At 43.2% G+C, this 22,188-nt stretch overlaps 2 protein-coding genes across 7 annotated transcripts in view; one reads left to right on the top strand and one right to left on the bottom strand.

Annotated features, from left to right (window-relative positions):
• The first annotated feature begins 4,659 nt into the window (after positions 1 to 4,659).
• Positions 4,660 to 22,188, top strand: part of tsfm (Ts translation elongation factor, mitochondrial) — a 33,719-nt gene continuing 16,190 nt past the window's right edge. For both annotated transcript variants that reach the window (XM_059956364.1, XM_059956363.1), the window contains exons 1-4: positions 4,660 to 4,807; positions 17,448 to 17,691; positions 19,078 to 19,189; positions 20,369 to 20,466. In XM_059956364.1, the coding sequence (XP_059812347.1) occupies positions 17,533 to 17,691; positions 19,078 to 19,189; positions 20,369 to 20,466 (369 nt within the window). In that variant the 5' untranslated portion in view covers positions 4,660 to 4,807; positions 17,448 to 17,532. The remainder of the gene's footprint in view (positions 4,808 to 17,447; positions 17,692 to 19,077; positions 19,190 to 20,368; positions 20,467 to 22,188) is intronic.
• avil (advillin) overlaps positions 19,200 to 22,188 on the bottom strand; it is a 99,795-nt gene continuing 96,806 nt past the window's right edge. For all 5 annotated transcript variants that reach the window (XM_059956360.1, XM_059956362.1, XM_059956359.1 and 2 more), the window contains one exon: positions 19,200 to 19,682. In XM_059956360.1, the coding sequence (XP_059812343.1) occupies positions 19,644 to 19,682 (39 nt within the window). In that variant the 3' untranslated portion in view covers positions 19,200 to 19,643. The remainder of the gene's footprint in view (positions 19,683 to 22,188) is intronic.

Below are 22,188 nucleotides of genomic sequence, written 5' to 3'. Positions count from 1 at the left end.
GGAACTGTAGACAGGTGAGTCTCACATCAGTTGTAGAGAAATTGCTGGAGAAATTTCTTAAGGATAAAATATAAGAGTATTTGGAAACCCATGGCCAAATTAGGGAGAGGCAGCATGGCTTTGTGTGGGGCAGGTCAACTTTTACCAACTTGATTGAGTTTTTTGAGAAGATGACGAGAGAGATTGATGAGGGTAGGGTAGTGGATGTTGTCTACATGGATTTTAGTAAGACATTTGACAAAATCCCTCATGGGAAGCTAATCCAGAAGATTAGGATGCTTGGGGTCCATGGAAAATTGGCTGTTTGGATTCAGAAGAGGCTTGCATATAGAAGACAGAAGGTAGTGGTTGAAGGGACTTATTCGAGCTGGAGGTCTGAAAGTAGTGGAGTTCTTCAGGTGCTGGGACCTCTGCAGTTTGTAATGTATATAAACGATCTGGATGAAAATGGAGATGGGTGGGTTAGCAAATTTGCAAACGATACCAAGATTGGTGGAGTTGTGGATAGTGAAGAAGACTGGCAAACAATACACAGAACATAGAACATAGAAATCTACAGCACATTACAGGCCCTTTGCCCACAGTGTTGTGCCAACCATGTAACCTCCTGTAGAGACTGCCTAGAATTTCCCTAGCACATAGACCTCTATTTTTCTAAGCTCCATGTACCTATCAAAGAGTCTCTTAAAAGACCCTATCGTATCCGCCTCCACCACCGTCGCTGGCAGTGCATTCCACGCACTCACCACTCTCTGTGTGAAACACGTGCCCCTGACATCCCCTCAGTACCTACTTCCAAGCACCCTAAAACTGTGCCCTCTCATGTTAGCCATTTCAGCCCTGGGAAAAAGCTTCTGACTATCTGCATGATCAATGCCCCTCATCATCTTATACACCTCTATCAGGTCACCTCTCATCCTCGATCACTTCAAGAAAAGGCCGAGTTCACTCAACCTATTCTCATAAGGCATGCTGCCCAATCCAGGCAACATCCTTGTAAATCTCCTCTGCACCCTTTCTATGGTTTCCACATCCTTCCTGTAGTGAGGCGACCAGAACTGAGCACAGTACTCCAAGTGGGGTCTGACCAGGGTCCTATATAGCTGCAACATTACCTCTTGGCTCCTAAATTCAATCTCATGGTTGATGAATGCCAACACACCATACGTCTTCTTAACAACCTGTCAACCTCTGCAGCAGCTTTGAGTGTCCTATGACCCTTTGACCCCAAGATCTCTCTGATCCTCCACACTACCAAGAGTCTTACCATTAATATTATATTCTGTCTTCAAATTTGATCTACCGAAATGAACCACTTCACACATATCTGGGTTGAACTCTGCCACTTCTCAGCCCTGTTCTGCATCCTATCGATGTCCCGCTGTAACCTCTGACAACCCTCCAGACTATCCACAACATCCCCAACCTTGTATCATCAGCAAACTTACTAACCCACCCTTCTACTTCTTCATCCAGGTCATTTATAAAAATCACAAAGAGAAGGGGTCCCAGAACAGATCCCTGAGGCACACCACTGGTCACCAACCTCCATGCAGAATATGACCCATCTACAATCACCCTTTGCCTTCTGTGGGCAACCCAGTTCTGGATCCAAAAAGCAAAGTCTCCTTGGATCCCATGCCTCATTATTTCTCAAAAAGCTTTGCATGGGGAACCTTATCAAATGCCTTACTGAAATCCATATACACTACATGTATCTGATGACCAAGAGCAGATGATATCTTTGCATTCCCTCTTTCTCTGTCACCACATCACAATTCAGAGAGCTTTATGCCAACTGTAGTATTCCCATTGCTGCCTGGGATAATTCAGTCTTAACAATATTCAGTGTTTGCCATTTGAGCAAGATGCTAACATTGGGCCTCCAGGAAAAGAAACTACAGGTTCATTTTTTTCTTACAGGAAAGGAAATGGCAGTGTGTAGTAATGCCTGAGCTTTGTACTTGTTGAGATCCATATACACTACTTCTCCCGTCCCTATTGATGATGCAAAGATCATCGCCAGAGGCTCAGCAATCTCCTCCTTCACTTCCCACAGTAGCCTGGGGTATATCTAATCTGGTTCTGGTGACTTATCTAACTTAATGCTTTTCAAAAGCTCCAGCACATCCTCTTTCTTAATGTCTATATGCTCAAGTGTTTCAGTCCATTGTAAGTCATCCTCACAATTGCCAAGGTCCTTTTCCCTGGAGAATACTGAAGCAAAGTATTCATTAAGTACCTTCGCTACCTTCTCCGACTCCATGCACACTTTTGCACCCTCACACTTGATTGGTCCTATTCTCACACGGCTTATCCACTTGCTCTTCACATACTTGTAGAATGCCTTGGGCTTTTCCTTAGTCCTGCTCGCCAAGGCCTTCTCATGGCCCCTTCTAGCTCTCCTAATTTCATTCTTAAGCTCCTTCCTGACAACCTTGTAATTGTCTGGAGCTCTAACAGTACCTAGTTTCTTGAACCTTTCATAAGCTTTTCTTTTCTTCTTAACTAGATTTTCTACATCCTTTGTACACCATGGTTCTTTAATCCTACCATCCTTTCCCTGCCTCAATGTTCCCTGAACATTTGCCACATTTATGCTATGTATTTCCTAAGAACATCTGCTCCCATTTTATGCTCCCAAGTTACTGCCCAATAGCATCATATTACCTTCTACCCTAATCAAATGTTTTCCCTAATTGTCTGCTCCTATCCCTCTCCACTGCTATGGTAAAGGAGATAGAGTTGTGATCACTATCTCCAAAAAGCTCTCCCACGGGGAGATCTGACATCTGACCAGGTTTATTTCCCAATATTAGATCAAGTACAGCTTCTCTTCATATTGTGTCAGTAGGCTTATCTACATATTGTGTCAGGAAACCTTCTTGAACACACCTAACGAACTCACCCCATCTAAACCTCTTGCTCTAAGGAGATGCCAATCAATATTAGAAAAGTTAAAATCTTCCTTCACAACAACCCTATGATTATTGCACCATTCCAGAATACAGCACAATATAGATCATTTGCAGATATGGGCTGAGAAATGGCAGGTGGCGTTTAACCCAGATAAATATGGTGTTACACCTCAGTAGGGCAAATGCAAGGAGATGGTACACTGTTAAGGGAAAGATCCTTAGCAGTGTTGCTGAGCAGAGAGGTCCAAGTTCACAGCTCCTTGAAAGGTCGATAGGGTGGTTAATGCTTATGGAATGTTTGCTTTTATTAGTCGATGCATTAAGTTCAAGTTAGGAGGTTATGTTGCAGCTTTATAGGGCTCTGGTTAGACCACATCTGGAGTGTTGCATACAATTCTGTTCGCCCCACTATAGGAAGGATATTGAGGCTCTGGAGAGGGTGCAGAAGAGGTTCACCAGGATGCTGTCTGGTTTAGAGGGTATGAGCTATAATGAGACATTATTTAAATTTGGGTTGTTTTCTCTGGAGTGTCGGAGGCTGAAGGGAGATCTGATAGAGGTTTTACAAGGTTGTGAAAGGCTTAGATAGAGTAGACTGGGAATCTGTTTCCCAGGGTAGGAATTTCTAATACCAGAGGACATGCGTTGAAGGTGAGGGGGAGGAAGGTTCAAGGGGGATGTGAGGGTAAGGTTTTTTTTACTCAGAGTGGTCTGTTTCTGGTATGGTGGGAGAGACAAATACTTTAGAGGCTTTTAAGAGACATTTGGATAGGCATATGGATGTGAGGAAGATGGAGGGATATGGACACGGTGTAGGTAGGCAGGATTTGAGTTTGGATGTCTTTGATTTGTTTTTTAGCTGGTTCGGCACAACATTGTGAGCTGAACGGTCTGTTCCTGTGCTGTACTGTTCTACTTTCTATATTCTATGAGAAGCCAGAGGAGAATGGCCAGACTAGTTCAAGCTGACGGTAACTGGAATAGCCATGCATTACCACAGTGGTGTGGAGAGGAGCATCTCTGAATGCACAACACATCAAACCTTGAAGTGGATGGGCTACAGCAGCAGAAGACCACAAACATACACTAAGTACACTTCACTAGGTACAAGAGTTATCTAATAAAGTGGCCACTAAGTGTATGATACCGTATTACCACTTTGCAATTAATTTTCTTGCAGGCATTTACAGGGAAAATATATTTGAATTTTACAAAAAAACTATAATAAAGACTGACAAACAACCACTGAGCAAAAGAAGACAAACTGCAAGTAAAAATAATACTAAGAACATGAGTTGTGAAGAGAGGCTGCCTGACTCGCTGAGTTCCGCTTTGTGTATCGTTGCAGGGAAGCAAAGACGTATTAGGCTTTGGACAAACTTCCCTGCGCCCTCTTGTTTCACCATAAGGATATTCTCCAGGAGATCACCCGATGAGGCGAGGCGCTAAGGCAATATTTGTCAATGGATGGGTCCAGCCAGCAGAGGGGAGATCGTTCATAATGCCTCTCCTTTGGAAAGCTATTTCGAGATCCGCTCCGCATGCTGAGAACTTTGGTCCCACCGTCGCGCCGTCTTCGGGCACTGTGCTTTGCGATTGCGTGGAGAACTGATAACTTCATGTCGACAAATTTATGTGCGAGTGAAAAAGAAAAGTTAAACCCCCCGCGAAAAATAAAAATTACATTTACACCTCAACCTTTCGTTTGCATCTGAAGCGGTGCGACCGCTTGCGGAGCACGCGATGGATCAGTCAAACGTGATAGCAGGTGGATGATTGGCAGCGACGCTCACCAATAATTAGTGGGTTTTCTGTCCCTGTCTGTGAGTTGATTGGACCAAGTGAAACGTAAGGTTAGGTTGGACTCGCAGTTTTACCAACGGTGGCAAGTAAGTGGAACTGTGGTACTGTCAAAAAGTTTAAAGTTATCGTGTGTTCCACAAACAGCATCTGTGTAATGAGAAACTGGGAAAGAGAGCAAACAAATGTTTAAAGTTGCAGAGAATTGGCTCTAGAGCCAAGGGAATGTCAGTGATAGCGTTGTCCAGATGACACTCGTGCTTTTGGCACCGAGAGCTTTTAAATTTTTTTTTAATCAGACTAACTTGACATGAATTCTGGTGTTTTGCGGCAGCATTACAGTGCAAAGACATAAAATTACAATCGATTACAAAACATAGTAAAAAACGATAATCAGGTAGTGTTAATGGACTGTACAATACATAGGAGAGCGGGAAGAAGCTGCTGCTTAATCGTTGAGTGTCTTCAGGCATATGTACAGAGGCATGCAAAAGTTTGGGCACGCCAAGTCAAAATTACCTTTATTGTGAATAGCTAAGTGAGTAAAATATGACTTGATTTCCAAAAGGCATAAAGTTAAAAGTGACACATTTCTTTAATATTTTAAGCAAGATTACTTTATTTCCATCTTTTACAGTTCCAAAATAACAAAAAAGGAAAAGGGCCAAAGTTTGGGCACCCTGCATGGTCAGTACTTTAACACCCCCTTTGGCAAGTATTACAGATTGTGAATACTTTCTGTAGCCAGCTAAGAGTCTTTCAATTCTTGTTTGGGGAATTTTCGCCCATTCTTCCTTGCAAAAGGCTTCTAGTTCTGTGAGATTCTTGGGCCATCTTGCATGCACTGCTCCTTTGAGGTCTATCCACAGATTGTCGATGATGTTTAGGTCGGGGGACTGTGAGAGCCATGGCAAAACCTTCAGCTTGCGCCTCTTGAGGTAGTCCATTGTGGATTTTGAGGTGTGTTTAGGATCATTATCCTGTTGTAGAAGCCATCCTCTTTTCACCTTCAGCTTTTTTACAGACGGTGTGATGTTTGCTTCCAGAATTTGCTGGTATTTAATTGAATTCTTTCTTTCCTTTACCAGTGAAATGTTCCCCATGCCACTGGCTGCAACTCAAGCCCAAAGCATGATCGATCCATCCCCATAGTTGGAGAGGTGTACTTTTCACGAAATTCTGTACCCTTTTTTCTCCAAGCATACCTTTGTTCATCATGGTCAAAAAGTTCAAAGGTTTTGTCATGGCCCTCACAATCAGGGTGTCCAAACTTTTGCTTCGGGCCCTTTTCCTTTTTTGTTCTTTTGGAACTGTAAAAGATGGAAATAAAAAAGTAACCTTGCTTAAAATATTAAAGAAATGTGTCATCTTTAACTTTATGCCTTTTGGAAATCAGGTCATCTTTTACTTGCTTAGCTATTCACAGTAGCAGAAATTTTTACCAGGGGTGCCCAAACTTATGCATGCCACTGTACCTCCTCCCTGATGTTGACAATGAGACGAGGACATGCCGTGGATGGTGAAAATCCTTAATGATGAGGATTAAGGATCTTGAGGCATTGTCTCTTGAAGAAGCAGATTTTGGAAAGGTGCAATAATAAAAGGTTGTTGTCATGAATGACTTCAACTTCCCTAATATTGATAGGCACCTCCTTAGCGCCAAATGTTTAGAATTTATTAGGTGTGTCCAGGAAGGCTTCCTCATGCAATATGTGAACAAACCGACAAGAGGAAAGGCTGTACTAGGCAATTGACCTGTTCAGGTGACAAATCTCTCAGTGGATGAGCTTTTCAGAGACAGTTGCCTGACCTTTTACCATAACCTTGGAGAGGGATAGGAGCAGACAGTATGTGAAAGTAGTTAATTGGGGGAAGGGGGAATTATGATGCTATTAGGCAGGAACTGAGGAGCATCAGTTGGGAATGGGTGTACTCAACGGAAATGTGGAGGTTCTTTAAGGAGTACTTGCTGGAGGTTCTGGGTGGCTTTGAGGCAGGGAAAGGATGGTAGAATGATGAAACCATGGTTGACAAGAAATGTGGAACATCCGGTCAAGAGGAAGAAAGAAGCTAACTTAAGGTTTAGGAACCCAAGATCACGCAGCCCTCGAGAGAGAGTTACATAGCATCCAGGAAGGAGCTGAAGAATGGACTTGGGAGAGCTAGAAGGGACCATGAGAAGGCCTTGGTGAACAGGATAAAGGGAAACCCCAAAGTGTTCTACACATATGTGAGGAACAGGAGGATGACCAGAGTGAGGGTAGGACTGATCTGGGAGAGCAGAGGAAACATGTGTCTGGAGTTGGAGGAGGTAGGAAAAGTCCCTAATGAATACGTTGCTTCAGTATTCACCAGTAAGAGGGACCTTGAAGACAGCATAAAGCAGGCTGATATGCTGGAATATGTCAATGTTAATAAAGGAGATGTGCTGGAACTTTTGAAAAACATTAAAATTGTTAAGTTCCCAGGGCCAAATAGAATACAGCCCTGGTTACTATGGGAAGCAAGGGAGGAGATTGCTGCACTTTTGGCAATGATTATGAACCACAAGAGTAGTACCAGAAGATTGGAGGGTGGTAATTGTTATTCCTTTGTCCAAGAAAGGGAGTAGGAATAACCCCAGGAATCATAGACCAGTGAGTCTTACATCAGCATTGGGCAAACTCTTAGAGAAGATTCTTAAAGACAGGATTTACAAGCGTTTAGAGAAGCAAAGTCTAATTAGGGATTATCAGTATGGCTTTGTGAGGGCAGGTCAAGCTTGATTGAGTTTTTTGAGGATGTGACAAAGCACATTGATGAAGGTAGAGCAGTGGATGTAGTGTATATGAATTTGATAAAAGTTCCCATGGTATACTCATTCAGAAGTTCAGGAGGCATGGAATCCAGGGAAACATGGTTGTGTGGATTCAGGATTAGCTTGCTCACAGAAGGCAGAGTGTGCTCACAGATGCTCACAGCCTGGAGGTCGGTGACCAGTGGTGTTCCACGGGGATCTGTTCTGGGACCCCTGCTCTTTGTGATTTTTATAAATGGCTTTGATGAGGAAGTGGAAGTGTGGGTTAGTAAATTTGCAGGTGGTACATGGGGAGGTGATTTTGTTGATAGTGTAGAAGGTTGACATAGGTTATAATGGGACATTGACTGTACACAGAGCTGAGCTGAGAAGTGGCAGATGAGAGTTCAACCCGGAAGTGTGCAAAGTGATTCACTTTGGAAGGTCAAGTTTGAAGTGGCAGAATACAGGGTGAATGATAGGATTCTTAGTAGAGGCACAGAGTCCACATCTATAGATCCCTCAAAGTTGCCGCACAAGTTGATAGAGTGGTTCTTAAGGCATATGGTGTGCTGGCCTTCATTAGTAAGAGGGTTGAGTTCAAGAACCGCAAGGTGATGTTGCAACTCTAAAAAACCCTGGTTAGACCACACTTGGAGCATTGTGTTCATGTCTGGTCATCACATTACAGCAAGCATGTGGAAGCTTTAGATTTAAGATTCAAGATTCAAAAACTTTATTGTCATTACAACCATACATTAGCTGTGCAGGGCAGAATGAGACAGCATTTCCCGGGGCAAGTGCAATCATAACATAACAAATGCAACACTAAATAATAAACACAACAATAAATAGTAAAACACAACAGCCACATGTCGGTTAAAATCAAGTTATAAGTGTCCAGTGCAAGTTAAAAGTGTCCAAAGCAGAGTCAGGTAGAGCAGCTATTTAGCAGTCTGACTGCCTGTGGGAGGAAACTGTTTAGTAGCCTTGTGGTTTTAGTTTTGATGCTCCTGTAACGTTTGCCTGATGGCAGAAGAACAAACAGTTCATGGAGAGGGTGTGAGGGGTCTTTAATGATGTACTGTGTCTTCTGGAGGCATCGACTCTGAAAGAGGTCTTGGACAGAAGGTAGGGAGACCCCAATAACCTTCTCTGCTCCCCTAACCACCCTCTGCAAGGCTTTTTTGTCGGCAGCACTGCAGCTGGAGTACCAGGTCCTGATGCAAAAGGTCAGCACACTCTCAACCACGCCCCTGTAGAGTGTAGTTAAAATGTTAGTGGGGAGTGATGCTTGTTTAAGCTTCCTCAAAAAATGCAATCTCTGCTGGGCCCATTTCACAATCCCAGTGGTGTTCCTGGACCAGGTGAGATTGTCCGAGATATGCACCCCAAGGAACTTGACGTTTTCCACTCTCTCCACTGTGGAGCCGCTGATGCTGAGGGGTGTGTGCTCAGGCTGAGACCGTCTGAAATCGACGATTATCTCCTTGGTTTTGGTGACATTAAGCATCAAGTTGTTGTCACTGCACCAGCTCTCTAGGTGTTTAACCTCCTCCCTGTACATTGTTTCATCATTTTTGCTGATGAGCCCCACCACTGTGGTATCATCAGCAAATTTAATGATCAGGTTCCCCTTGAATCTGGCTGCACAGTCATGTGTTAGCAGTGTAAACAGCAATGGGCTAAGCACACAACCTTGTGGGGATCCAGTGCTCAGTGTGATGGAGTCAGAGATGTTCCTGCCAACACGGACTGACTCTGGTCTCTCTGTCAAGAAATCCAGAATCCAGCGACACATGGCAGTGTTAAGGCCAAGCAGCAACAGTTTCTCCACTAGTCTCTGCGGGATGATGGTATTGAACGCTGAACTGAAATCAATGTACAGGATTCTGGCATAAGTGTCTTTATTGTCCAAGAGAGAGAGAACTGTGTGCAGTGTGGTTTGAGTGAACTAGGGCTTTTCTCTTCAGAGTGAAGGAGGATGAGAGGTGACTTGATAGAGGTACACAAGATGATAAGAGGCATAGATAGAGTAGACAGCCTGAGACTTTATCCCAGGTCAGAAACAGCTAATACGAGAGGGCATACTTTTGAGGGGTATACAAGAAAGCATAGGGGGAATGTCAGTGGTAGATTTTTTTTAACAGAGAGTGGTAAGTGCATGGAATCCATTGCCAGGGGTGGTGGTAGAGGCAGATATATTAAGGAGATTTACGAAACTCTTGAATAGCCACGTAGATGATAAAAAAAAAATGGAGGGCTATGTGGTAGGGAAGCATTAGATTGACCATGGAGTAGATTAAAAGTTTGGTACAACTTCATGGGTGAATGGCTTGTACTGTGCTGTACTGTTCTATGCTGTCGATGCTGGCTGAATCTATAACCCTCTGCTGCCTCTTTCGGTTTATATTTTTGCGATTCCCTCCATATAGTCAGAATGTTCTCCAACATACATAAATAGAGATTTGGAAGAGTCTTTGGAGACATACCAAATCTCCTCAAACTGTTAACAAAGTAGAGCCACTGGCATGCACTCTTCCTGATTGCATCAGTGTGTTAGGCCCAGTGTAGATCCTCCATGATGCTGAACTTAAAGCTGTTCACCCTTTCCACCGCAGACCCCTCATTGAGGACTGTTGTGTGTTCTCTCAACTTCCCCTTCCTGAAGTTCACAATGAATTCTTTGGTCTTGCTTCCACTGAGTATGAAGTTGTTGTTGTGACACCATTTAACTTCACTGCTGTACGCCTCCTCGTCGCCGTCTAGGATTCTGCCAACAGTGGTGTTGGTTGGAGGAGGTGTAAATAGTGGGAGATAATGTCAGAGGATAAAAATAATGCTGGGATTGTGAGATACAGAACACAGCAGTTGTTGGAATTTGGAAATTAAAGGGAATTCGGGAAATAACCAGCAGGGAGAGAAAGAATAATGATCAAAGTTGATGATTGAATTGGCCAGTTCTAACACAAACAGGAAAGGTTGGTCATCTGAAATTGTTGAATTCAATATTAAGTTCCAAGGGATGCAATGAGCATAGATGAAAGATGAGATAGAGTCCCTCAGCTTAGGTTAGGCTTCCTTGGAACAGTGTAGGATGTCAGCATGGTAGTGGGGTGGAGAATTAAAATGGCATTTGCCTGGAAGCTTAAGATCAACTCTGAACTGATTTCTGCAAAACAATTCTCCTGTTTGCATTTGGTTTTTCAAATGTAGTGGTGTCTGCAAAGTGACCACCAAATGCAGTACACTAGGATGGAAGAAGTGCAAATGAATTGCAGCTTTGCCTGGAAAGACTGTTTGGGTCTGTGGATAGCAGGAGGTAAAAGAACACCTGTTGCATCTCCAGCTGTTGTGTGGGAAAATGAAGGAAGTGATAGGTGAAGATGGAAGAGTGAACCAAGAAAATACAGAAGGAATGATCCTTTATAAATTAAGAGAGCTGGAATGAGGGAAGATTTGTCCAAGCAGTACCTGTTTCTTTGTGGTATACGTCGAGTCTTTAAATCATAATTATGGGAACCCATGGGGGCTAAAGCTATGCTTGTCTCTTTCTTGAAAATGTTTCAGTCCTTGTTCCAATCTTACTTTGTCCCTCTCCCTCACCTGTTTTTCTGGTACAGTGATGACTGTCTTAGTTGTGCTTCTTGCACTTGTACAGAACTTACATGTCACCACCTTCGCTGCCAGTTTCCACTCCGCTCTCCCTTTAAATCTGACTTCCCACCCACCCCTTCCAAACATTCTTAACTTTGCTGTCTCCATCTCAGGCAATAGCTTGGAGACCAATATCCCAGCAAAATTGTACAGTTGTCTTGACTACACCAGCTGCCATCCGACTTCCTATAAGGACTTCATTCTATTCTTCCAGTTCTCTGTCAATTCTATTATAATGATGCCCTTTCCACAGCAATGCTTCTGAGATGCCTTCCTTTCTCTTTAGTCATGTTTACTAAAGCTGATAAGGCTGTCAACCGCATCAGCTCCATTTCCTGCTCTTCTGCACTTGTCCACTCTCCAATCGAGAATAGGGTTCCCCTCATCCCCACCCCTCTAACCTTCTAGTCTTCTAGCCAGAAGGATCATCCTCCATATTTTCCCTACATCCAATAATATACCAACACGAATGGGCCCTCAGGACTCAGTATAGAATTCAACAATTTCACTTCACCAGTCTTTGTGTCATAGCTGGCCAATTTTGATGCAAGGATGTCTACCTGACCTTTAAGCTGGCAAGAGTGTAGGGGAGATTTGCAAGACTCAGGGGATGGTGGTGCACTGAGAGGCTGAGCACTTTAGTAGACAATAGACAATAGGTGCAGAAGTAGACCATTCGGCCCCTCGAGTCTGCACCGCCATTCTGAGATCATGGCTGATCATTCACTATCAATACCCAGTCCCTGCCTTGTCCCCATATCCCTTGATTCCCCTATCCCTCAGATATCTTTCTAGCTCCTTCTTGAAAGCATCCAGAGAATTGGCCTCCACCGTCTTCCGAGGCAGTGCATTCCACACCTCCACAACTCTATGGGAGAAGAAGTTTTTCCTCAACTCTTTTTTAAATAACTGACCTCTTATTCTCAATCCATGCCCTCTGGTACTGGACTCTCCCAACATCTGGAACATATTTCCTGCCTCAATCCTATCAAATCCTTTAATTATCTTAAACGTTTCAATCAGATCCCCTCTCAATCTCCTCAATTCCAGCGTGTACAAGCCCAATCTCTCCAATCTCTCTGCGTAAGACAGCCCTGCCATCCCAGGAATCAACCTAGTGAATCTACGCTGCACTTCCTCAATTGCCAGAATGTCCTTCCTTAAACCTGGAGACCAAAACTGTACACAAAATTCCTGGTGTGGTCTCACCAGGGCCCTGTACAAATGCAAAAGGACATCCTTGCTCTTGTACTCAATTCCCCTTGTAACAAAGGCCAACATTCCATTTGCCCTCTTCACTGCCTGTTGCACTTGCTCATTTACCTTCATTGACTGGTGAACTAGGACTCCTAGGTCTCTTTGCATTTCTCCCTTACCTAACTCTACACCGTTCAGACAATACTCTGCCCTCTTGTTCCTGCTTCCAAAGTGGATAACTTCACATTTATTCACATTGAATGACATCTGCCAAGTATCTGCCCACTCACCCAGCCTATCCAAGTCTCCCTGTATTCTCCTAACGTCCTCTTCGCATGTCACACTGCCACCCAGTTTAGTATCGTCAGCAAACTTGCTGATATAGTTTTCAATGCCCTCATCTAAATCATTGACATAAATCGTAAAGAGCTGTGGTCCCAATACAGAGCCCTGTGGTACCCCACTAGTCACCTCCAGCCAGTCTGAGAAACACCCATTCACTGCTACCCTTTGCTTTCTATCTGCCAACCAGTTTTCTATCCAAGTTGAAACCCTGCCCCCAATGCCATGAGCTCTGATTTTACTCACCAATCTCCTATGTGGCACCTTATCGAATGCCTTCTGAAAATCTAGGTACACAACATCCACTGGCTTACCCTCGTCTAACATCCTTGTTACACCCTCAAAAAACTCCAACAGATTAGTCAAGCATGATTTGCCCTTGGTAAATCCATGCTGGCTCGGCCTAATCCTATTACTGCCATCAAGATGTGCCACTATTTCGTCCTTAATAATGGACTCAAGCATCTTCCCCACGACTGACGTTAGGCTAACAGGGCGATAGTTCTCCGTTTTCTCCTTCCCTCCCTTCTTGAAAAGTGGGATAACATTAGCCACTCTCCAATCTTCAGGAACTGATCCTGAATCTAAGGAACATTGGAAAATGATTACCAATACATCCGCAATTTCCTGAGCCACCTCTTTTTGAACCCTCGGATGCAGACCATCTGGATCCGGGGATTTATTAGCCTTCTGTCCTACCAGTCTACTCATCACAGTTTCTTTCCTAATGTCGGAAAGTTCCTAAAGTCCTAAAGTCCCACTTTGGGACTTTACTCACTGGACTGAGGGGGTGATATTGTAAAGATGTATGAAGCCATGAGGGGAGGGCATAGATAGAGTGAATGCACAGTCTTTTTCCAGGGTTGGGGAATCAAAGAATAGAGGGCACAGGTTTAAGGTGAGAGCAGAGAGATTTCATAGGAACCCAAGGGGCAACTATTTCACCCAGAGGGTGGTGGGTGACCGAACTGATAGAGGAATTGGTCGCAGCAGGCTCATTAACAACATTTAAAAGATACTTAGAAGTTACATGGATAGGAAAGGTTTAGAGGGATATGGGTCAAACGTGGGCAAATGGGGCTGGCTTAGATGGGAATCTTGGTTGACATTGTTGAGTTGGGTGGGAGGGTAGGAGGCAGCAGAAAGGAAACTATAGACCTGTTAGCCTGACATCAGTGGTTGGGTAGTTATTATAATCAACAGTTAGGGATGAGATTACGGAGTACCTGGAGGCACATGACAAGATAGGCCAAAGCCAGCACGGTTTCCTGAAAGGAAAATCCTGCCTGACTAACTTATTGCAATTCTTTAAGGAAATTACAAGCAGGGTAGAGAAAGAAGATGCAGTAGATATAGTGTACTTCAGTTTTCAGAAGGCCTTTGACAGGGTGCCGCACATGAGGCTTAGCAAGGTAAGAGCCCATGGAATTACAGGGAAGTTACTTGCGTGGGTGGAGCATTGGCTGGTTGGCAGAAAACAGAGAGTGAGAATAAAGGGATCCTATTCTGACTGGCTGCTGGTTACCAGTGGAGTTCCACAGGGGTTGGTGTTGGGACCGCTGCTTTTTACGATGTATGTCAATGACTTGGATTACGGTATTAATGGATTTCTGGCTAAATTTGCCGATGATACAAAGATAGGTGGAGGAACGGGTAGTGTTGAAGAAACAGAGAGACTGAGATAGTTTGGAGGAATAGGCAAAGAAGTGACAAATGAAATACAATGTTGGAAAGTGTATGGTCATGCACTTTGGTGGAAGAAATAAACTGGCAGACTATTATTTAGATGGGGAGAGAATTCAAAATGCAGAGATGCAAAGGGACTTGGGAGTCCTTGTGCAAGATACCCTAAAGGTTAACTTTCAAGTTGAGTCAGTTGTGAAGAAGGCGAATGCAATGTTGGCACTCATTTCTAGAGGTATAGAATATAAGAACAGGGATGTAATGTTGAGGCTCTATAAGGCACTCGTGAGACCACACTTGGAGTATTGAGTGCAGTTTTGGGTTCCTTATTTTAGAAAGGATATACTGACATTGGAGAGTGTTCAGACAGGATTCACGAGAATGATTCCAGGAATGAAAGGGTTATCGTATGAGGAACATCTGGCAGCTCTTGGACTGTATTCCCTGGAGTTCAGGAGAACGAGGGGGATCTCATAGAAACATCCCAAATGTTAAAAGGCCTGAACAGATTAGATATGGCAAAGTTATTTCCCATGGTAGGGGATTCTAGGACAAGAGGGCACGACTTCAGGATTGAAGGACGTCCTTTTAGAACTGAGATGTGGAGAAATTACTTTAGTCAGAGGGTGGTAAATCTGTGGAATTTGTTACCACGAGTGGCTGTGGAGGCCGAGTCATTGGGTGCATTGAAGGCAGAGATAGATAGGTTGTTGATTAGCCAGGGCTTCAAAGGGTAAGGGGAGAAGGCAGGGGAGTGTGGATGACTGGAAGAATTGGATCAGCCCTTGATTGAATGGCAGAGCAGACTTGACAGGCCGAATGGCCTACTTCTGCTCCTATATCTTATGGTCTTATAAGTGGCCGGGCCTGTTTCCATGTTGTTTTACCCTATGACATCTATCTGTCGAATATCTCTAGCATTTTCTCCTTTTCACATTTCCATCAACTGAATTCTGAATAACTGGTGTTTTTATTCCACTGTTCATCTTTTTTAACACCTCCTCCAGACAGACCGGCTGTTAAAGCCAACAGCGTGTGTGTGTTATTTGGGCAATTTTGGTGTTCACCCTTTGTTCTCTTCACTGTACTCGACTCTCTGCAACGTGCATAAATCACACCTTTCCAATTCTGATAAAAGGTCACTGGCCTGATACACAAACTCTGTCTCATTCCAGGGATGTTGTCTGCACTGCTGATTATATCAGGCTTTTTCCTGTTTTTACTTCTAGCAATAGCAGTTTTATTTATTGCTTTCGGATTGATTTACAAAATCAGGAGGATTTAGGATTAGGTGCCTTTGAAGAACTTTTTCTCCATTAGTGGGGAGAATCCAGAATAAGACCATAAGACATAGGAGCAGAATTAGGCCATTTGGCCCATCGAGTCTGCTCTGTCATTTGATCATGGCTGATTTAATTTCCTCCTCAGCCCATTCTCCTGCCTTCTTGCTTTCTTATTTATTTATTTATTTATTTATTTATTGGATTTTTATGAAATTACAAAGAATAAATGTGATGATCAAATAGTAAGAAAGAGAAAAATAATATTAATCCTCCCCCCATTAACCCTTATCTAAAGAAAGAAAAAAAAGAAAGAAAGAAGAGAAAGATTGCCTGGATATCGGAGGATCCCCACATGCTCCATGGAGTTCAAAATAATTTTAATATTTATTTTTACTTTCCCCAATTACTTTATAAAGCTTATTCCTTTTACAATGGATTCCTTTTACATAATTGGTTCCAAAAGGGGATTAAATATATAGGTGATTGTTTTGAAGGAGGTATATTGATGTCGTTTGATCAATTAAAAAATAAATATAAAATATCAAACAACACTCTTTTTTGTTATTTTCAATTAAAGGCTCATTTACGAGAAAAACTGGGTCAAACAATGTTGATGCCAAAATCTAGTGAAATAGAAATATTAATTCAAAAAGGAAAAATTAAAAAAATTACATCTTGTAGGTACAATTTGATTCAAAAACAGACAATTAAATCAGGAATTCATAAATCAAGACAAAAATGGGAATCTGATTTGAATGTTAAAATTGATGGAAAAAGCTGGTCAAGATTATGTTCTGATAGTATGATAAATACAATAAATGTTTGACTTAGATTAGTACAATATAATTTTTTACATCAATTATATATAACTCCTGCCTTCTTTCTGTAAACTTTGATGCCCTGACTAATCATAACCCTATTGACTTCTTTAAAAATACCCAATACCTTGGCCTCCACAGCTGTGACAATGAATTTCATAGATTCAGCATCCTCTAGCAAAAGAAAATCCTCCTCATCTCTGCTCTAAAGTCGGTGTCCTCTGGTCCTGGACTCCCCCACTATAGGAAATATGCCCTCCACGTCCACTCTGTCTTTCAATATTCAAAAGGTTTCATTGAATTCCCCCTCATTTTTCTAAATGAGTACAAGCCCAGAGCCATCAAATGCTCGTCACCATTAACCCTTTAATTCCCAGGATAATTCTCACAAATCTCCACTGGAAATGAAGAATTTCTTCTCAGGGTTGAAAAACTTTGGAAGCTGTGGAAGTGGAGTTGAGTGTATTCAAGGCCAAGATAGAATCTTGGGATCAAAGTTTATGGAGATTAGGCAGCAAAATGTGTCTGAGGTCCAAGATGAGATCATGAATGGCAGAGAACAAGCTCTGGTGGCTGTGTGACTAACTCTTGCTGTTCTTATTGGCTCAGTCCATCACCCCTTGACGCCCCATTTTAAAAGAAAGCTGTGCACTCCTTGCTGTTGTCCTCACTTTAGTCACTTTCCATCTCCTTCAAAAGATTACATGGTCTTTACAAGCAGTTGCCATCTAAAAAGTGACTCCCAATAAAGTCTTTGCAGGAAGATTTGGGCAATGTTCCTAAAAGGGAAAGATGCCTAAACATCTGAGTAAAGGTGTATGGGTTCCAATGAAACATTAACTCTGATTTGCTCTCCATTGATGCTGCCTGACCTGCTTTATGCTTTTGGCATATATCTGTTTTTATTTGGATTAGCTGGAGTACCTGAAAATGTTTTCTCCCCCTCTCAAATTTCTGAATCTTTACTCCACAGGGAGAAATGTGTCCAACACTGGGAACAAATTAACCCTGAGGCCCTGCTGGAAACTGGAAATCCAACTACTAAAGTGTGATGCAAGATGATGGAAGAAAATCTGTGCAGTGTCTTCCCCAAAGATGATGATCTGTTTGCCGACTGTTACACGGAGGAGAAGGCTTATGAGTTTTGTGGACATGCTTTAAAGATCACCCAGAGCTTCAGCACTGATTTGGGAGTTGCTGGTGTAGTATGGGATTCTGTAAGTCTAGTGGCCTGAAAATAGATTAAGCAGAGAGCAAGCAATCCTTTCACAACTCCTGTATTTCTATAGCATGCTGCTGTTGTGGCTCGAGCACAGAAATGCAGGCTGACAGTATCAAGAGAGCACCATACTGTCTTTTGGGTGAGATGTCCTCTCCATTTGCCAGCTTGGGGAAGTGTAAAGGATCCCATAGCACTATTTGAATGAACGCAGGGGAGTTTAGGCCAAAATCCCTCCTTTTCCTCAGGCCAGCCCAATCCAGTATCATATTTGCTGCTTCCTGTAACAGGCAAATTTTGCCACTACATTTGCCTAGATAACAACAGGAGCTGCTCTCTTGTGTAAGTTGTGGTGAGGCTTTATGGTTGAATGAGAATGTGAGGAAATGGCATATAAATGTACTTTCTTTTCCCCACACCTAATTTCAGTCAGTTCCAAACTGAACTTGCTGGTGGATTATCAGTTCGGTAATAGCTGTTTCCATTCATTATCCCTTCTCTCCACAAAAGACGTTTCTAACCATTGGCTATGGGCAGCACGTTTGTCTCCAAACTACTTGGATCATGGGTTCAACTCCCACTCCAGATACTCAAACGTCATAAAAGCTACTGTCATTCAGGTGACCCATTAAATTGAGGGTCACTCTCCTACTCTCCATGGTAGAAGTAAAAGATCCATCCTTGGAAAGAAAGGATACAGGAGTTCTCTTCAATGTCCTGGCCTCAATATACTGCATATCTCTCAACTAACCACTCTAACTCTCGTCATAAAACACCACAGCACAGAAGCAGGACCTTCGTTCCATCTGATCTGTGCCAAAATATTATTCTGCCTAGTCCCATCGGCCTGCACCTGGACCATAACCTTTGATACCCCTCCCATCCGTGTACTTCTCCAAATTTTTTTTTAAATGTTGAAATCGAACCTGCATCCCACCTCCGCCTTCAGCTTATCCCACATACTACTCACCATCCTTTGAGTGAAGAAGTTCCCCTTGTGTTCCCGTGAAACCGTCCTTTGAATGAAGAGGTTCCCCCTCACGTCCTAACCTATTCAGCCTTTCCCTAAAGCTCAGATTCTCAAGGCCCGGCAACATCCTTGTAAATATTCTCTGCACTCTTTCAATCTTATTGATATCTTTCCTTGTAAGTAGGTGACCAGAATGCCCACTATGGGAGCTTGCTGAGTGCAAGTTTGCTGTTGTACTCCCTACAACTGCGACTACATTTTGTGTGGTTCTACAATGTTTTGAGATGTCCTGAGATTGCACTTGACACCCTTAGGTGCTTCCCTCTGATGCGTTGTTGTTCTTGCTGCAGTGTGTCATATCAAAACTGAATGTTGAATGAGAATGCTTCTAATGTGAAGTTATGATGTTTTCAGGCTCTTGTTCTTTGTCAGTACCTTGATGAGCAGAAGATAAGCTTCTGTGGGAGAAAAGTGATTGAACTAGGTGCAGGCACTGGAATTGTGGGGATTCTGGCTGTACTTTTGGGTAAGTTTAACGTTCCCAACCAAAACTTAAATAAGCAAAATGCACAGCAATCTCTGTCAGAATCAGTTTTATTATCACTGTCTTACATGATGTGAAATTTGTTGTTTAGCAGCAGCAGTACAGTGCAAAGACATAAAATTGTTATAACTTTCAAAATAGTGCAAAAAAAGCAATAACAAGATAGTGTTCGTGGACAGTTCAGAAACCTGATGGCAGAGGGGAATAAGCTTTCATTAAGATTTTTTTAAATCATTGAGGGTGGGGCTTCAGGCTGCTGTACCTATACTGTTGTTAGTACCAAGAAGGGGACATGTCCTGGATGCTACCCTCCTGACTCACCGCCTCTTGAAGTCCTCAGTAGTGGGGAGCGTTGCGCCCATGATGGAGCTGGCTGAGTTTACAACCCTCTGCAGCTTCTTCAATACCTGTGTATTGGAGCCATGTGGAAATAAAATCAGAAAGTGATGGAAGCACTCAGCAGGCCTGGCAGCATCTGTGGAGAGAAAAAAACTGTTAATGCTTCAGATCAATGATCTTGAATTCCCAGCCTTAAAAGTTAATGATTTTTCTCCACAGGCGCTGCCTGGCCTGTTGAGTGTTTCCAGCATTTTTTGTTTTTACTTCAGATTCTGCATTTGCAGCAATGGACCTTGCTTGCGTTCTGCTGCTGGGGTGTATGGGGTTGGGTAGGAGGGCGCAAGGGTTGGGTGAATGGTGCACATGACATTGCTAGTGACTGCCCAGTCTAATAGAACCCAGTGAGAGGTTGATATGTCACTGGAAGCCAAGAGTCTTCTTACCCAGCTCCAGGCTGTCCTAGAACCTCATCCCTGGAGGAGAAAGGGCAAGCCCCTGTATTTCCCATGCACTTCAGCACATGAAGGCCCATCTTGAATCAACAAGTACCTCAATCTTAAGCACTTGACAAGTCAATGGTGATGCCAAGGGGAGAGAGTGATGGACAAGCAGGAACATAGTTTGGATCCTCGTCCCTTTTCTTAAATTTTTCCGTGGCTTCACTCCTACCCCCACACCCCTCCCTCCCCTTCATGCTGTAAAGCAATAATGTAACAGGTTGTGTAGCATTGTCATTTGGATTTAAAGACTGACTCCCAGATCTTTAGGGGTAAGCTGTAAATGGGGAAATGTGATTTGTTTTTCTTTCCTTTTGTTCATCAGGGGGCGATGTAACCTTCACAGACCTTCCTCATGCTTTGAAGCAAATCAAGAGCAACATCTCAGTGAACGTACCCGCTTCCTGCGTACACCGCTTACGGGTACGTGCCCTTTCCTGGGGCCACAATCATAGCCAGTTTCCCAATGACTATGATGTTGTTCTGGGTTCTGACATTGTGTACCTGCCTGAGACCTACCCCTTGCTGGTGCAGACACTGCAGCACCTCAGTACGCAGAGAACCACCATTTACCTCTCGTCCAATATGCGAAGGGAGCATGGGACTGTCTCTTTCTATGAGGAGATCCTACCCCAGCATTTCCGGTGCCAACTTCTTCACAGGAACAAGGAAGCAAATATCAACCTCTATGAAGTGACCCAACTAGAACATTGTGTCAGAGAGCACAGACTAAACCAGCCAGGGAAAGCACCCCAGGGCCCATCTCCAGATTCACAAAGCCGTTTGTAGGTGGCTCCTGTAGTCAGCTCGAAGACTTATTTTCTGTTATACTACATTTTTTAATTGACCTTTTCCTTTTTTGCTTTTGAACCCAGTAGTTTGACCTGAGTTGTATCTTTGTGCTCTGGGACCAGGCCTAGGACTGAGCAGCCACTCTGCAAATAGGGCATTTCAACTGGCTGTTTGACCACCTGTGTGCACTTTCCAGTGGAACTGTAGTTACTGAATGGTGATATGTTGGGAGAAAGCTTGGTGGGTTTTCCTCTCCCCACATACTAATCCCACCAATCCCAACGATGCCAGTGATACTAGTGGCACTCCTGTTAGTGCCTCTCACCACACCCCTCTCAGTCCTTTTCACATAACATCTGGGCACTTTTTAGATGAAATAAATACTGCAGATGCTGAAATAAATGCAGAAAGTGCTGGAAGTACTTAGCAGGTCAGACAGTCTCCACATAGAGAGAAATAAGAGTTAATGTGTTAGGACTGAGGCACTGAGGAGACTCAGTATTATCAATCTTTAGTCCTGAGATGAGCCTGGTAGCCATACAATAGGCAATCTGGCATAGTCGTCATGGATTTGATGTGCCAAATGGCCTCCTTCTACATCATAAGGAAATGTATAGAAGTACAGCCTCTTTTTGAAGGCAGATTTAGTGGTTTGTTTAAGCAGAGAGGTGGCACTGGGAGATGGAGTTTGAGGATGACTTCCTTCCTTGGCTAAAACAACATGGGTTGTTTTAAGTATCAGTATCAGTATGGTTGTGATAAGTATCAGCCTGTCTGCTGATACTTATTCAGTTTACTCACGCAGAGATGCATCAGTGAAGACCAAAGTAGCTTTCCCCACAGTGGGGCAGAATATTTTTAATGCTTTTTTTAAAAATGTTTCTTTTTCTGAGATCAAATTCCAACTTGTGCTTGGAAACCTGTCCATGTGCCTTAGATGCCCTCCAGTATGTCAACCAGACATACAATCTCAACATGTGGTCAATGTGGGTCAGGCAATTAGACCATGGGGTGTGGGATGAGAGAGCTGGGTGTGAATCTGTTCACTCCTGACATGTAAGTTGTTATTTTGGATTTGAACATAGAACATTACAGGCCCTTCAGCCCACAATGTTGTGCCGACCATGTAACCTACTCTAGAAACTGCCAAGAATTTCCCTACTACATAGCCCGATATTTTTCTAAGCTCCATGTACCTATCATAAGAGCCTCTTAAAAGACCTTATTGTATCCGCCTCCACCACTGTCGCTGGCAGTGCATTCCACGCACTCACCACTCTCTGCGTAAAAAAATTTACCCCTGACATCTCCTCGGTACCTATTTCCAAGCACCATAAAACTGTGCCCCCTTGT

The sequence above is a fragment of the Hypanus sabinus genome, chromosome X1 (genome assembly GCF_030144855.1).
Source record: "Hypanus sabinus isolate sHypSab1 chromosome X1, sHypSab1.hap1, whole genome shotgun sequence".
In the NCBI taxonomy this organism is placed as follows: domain Eukaryota; kingdom Metazoa; phylum Chordata; class Chondrichthyes; order Myliobatiformes; family Dasyatidae; genus Hypanus; species Hypanus sabinus.
This window is presented reverse-complemented; position numbering and strand designations above follow the sequence as displayed.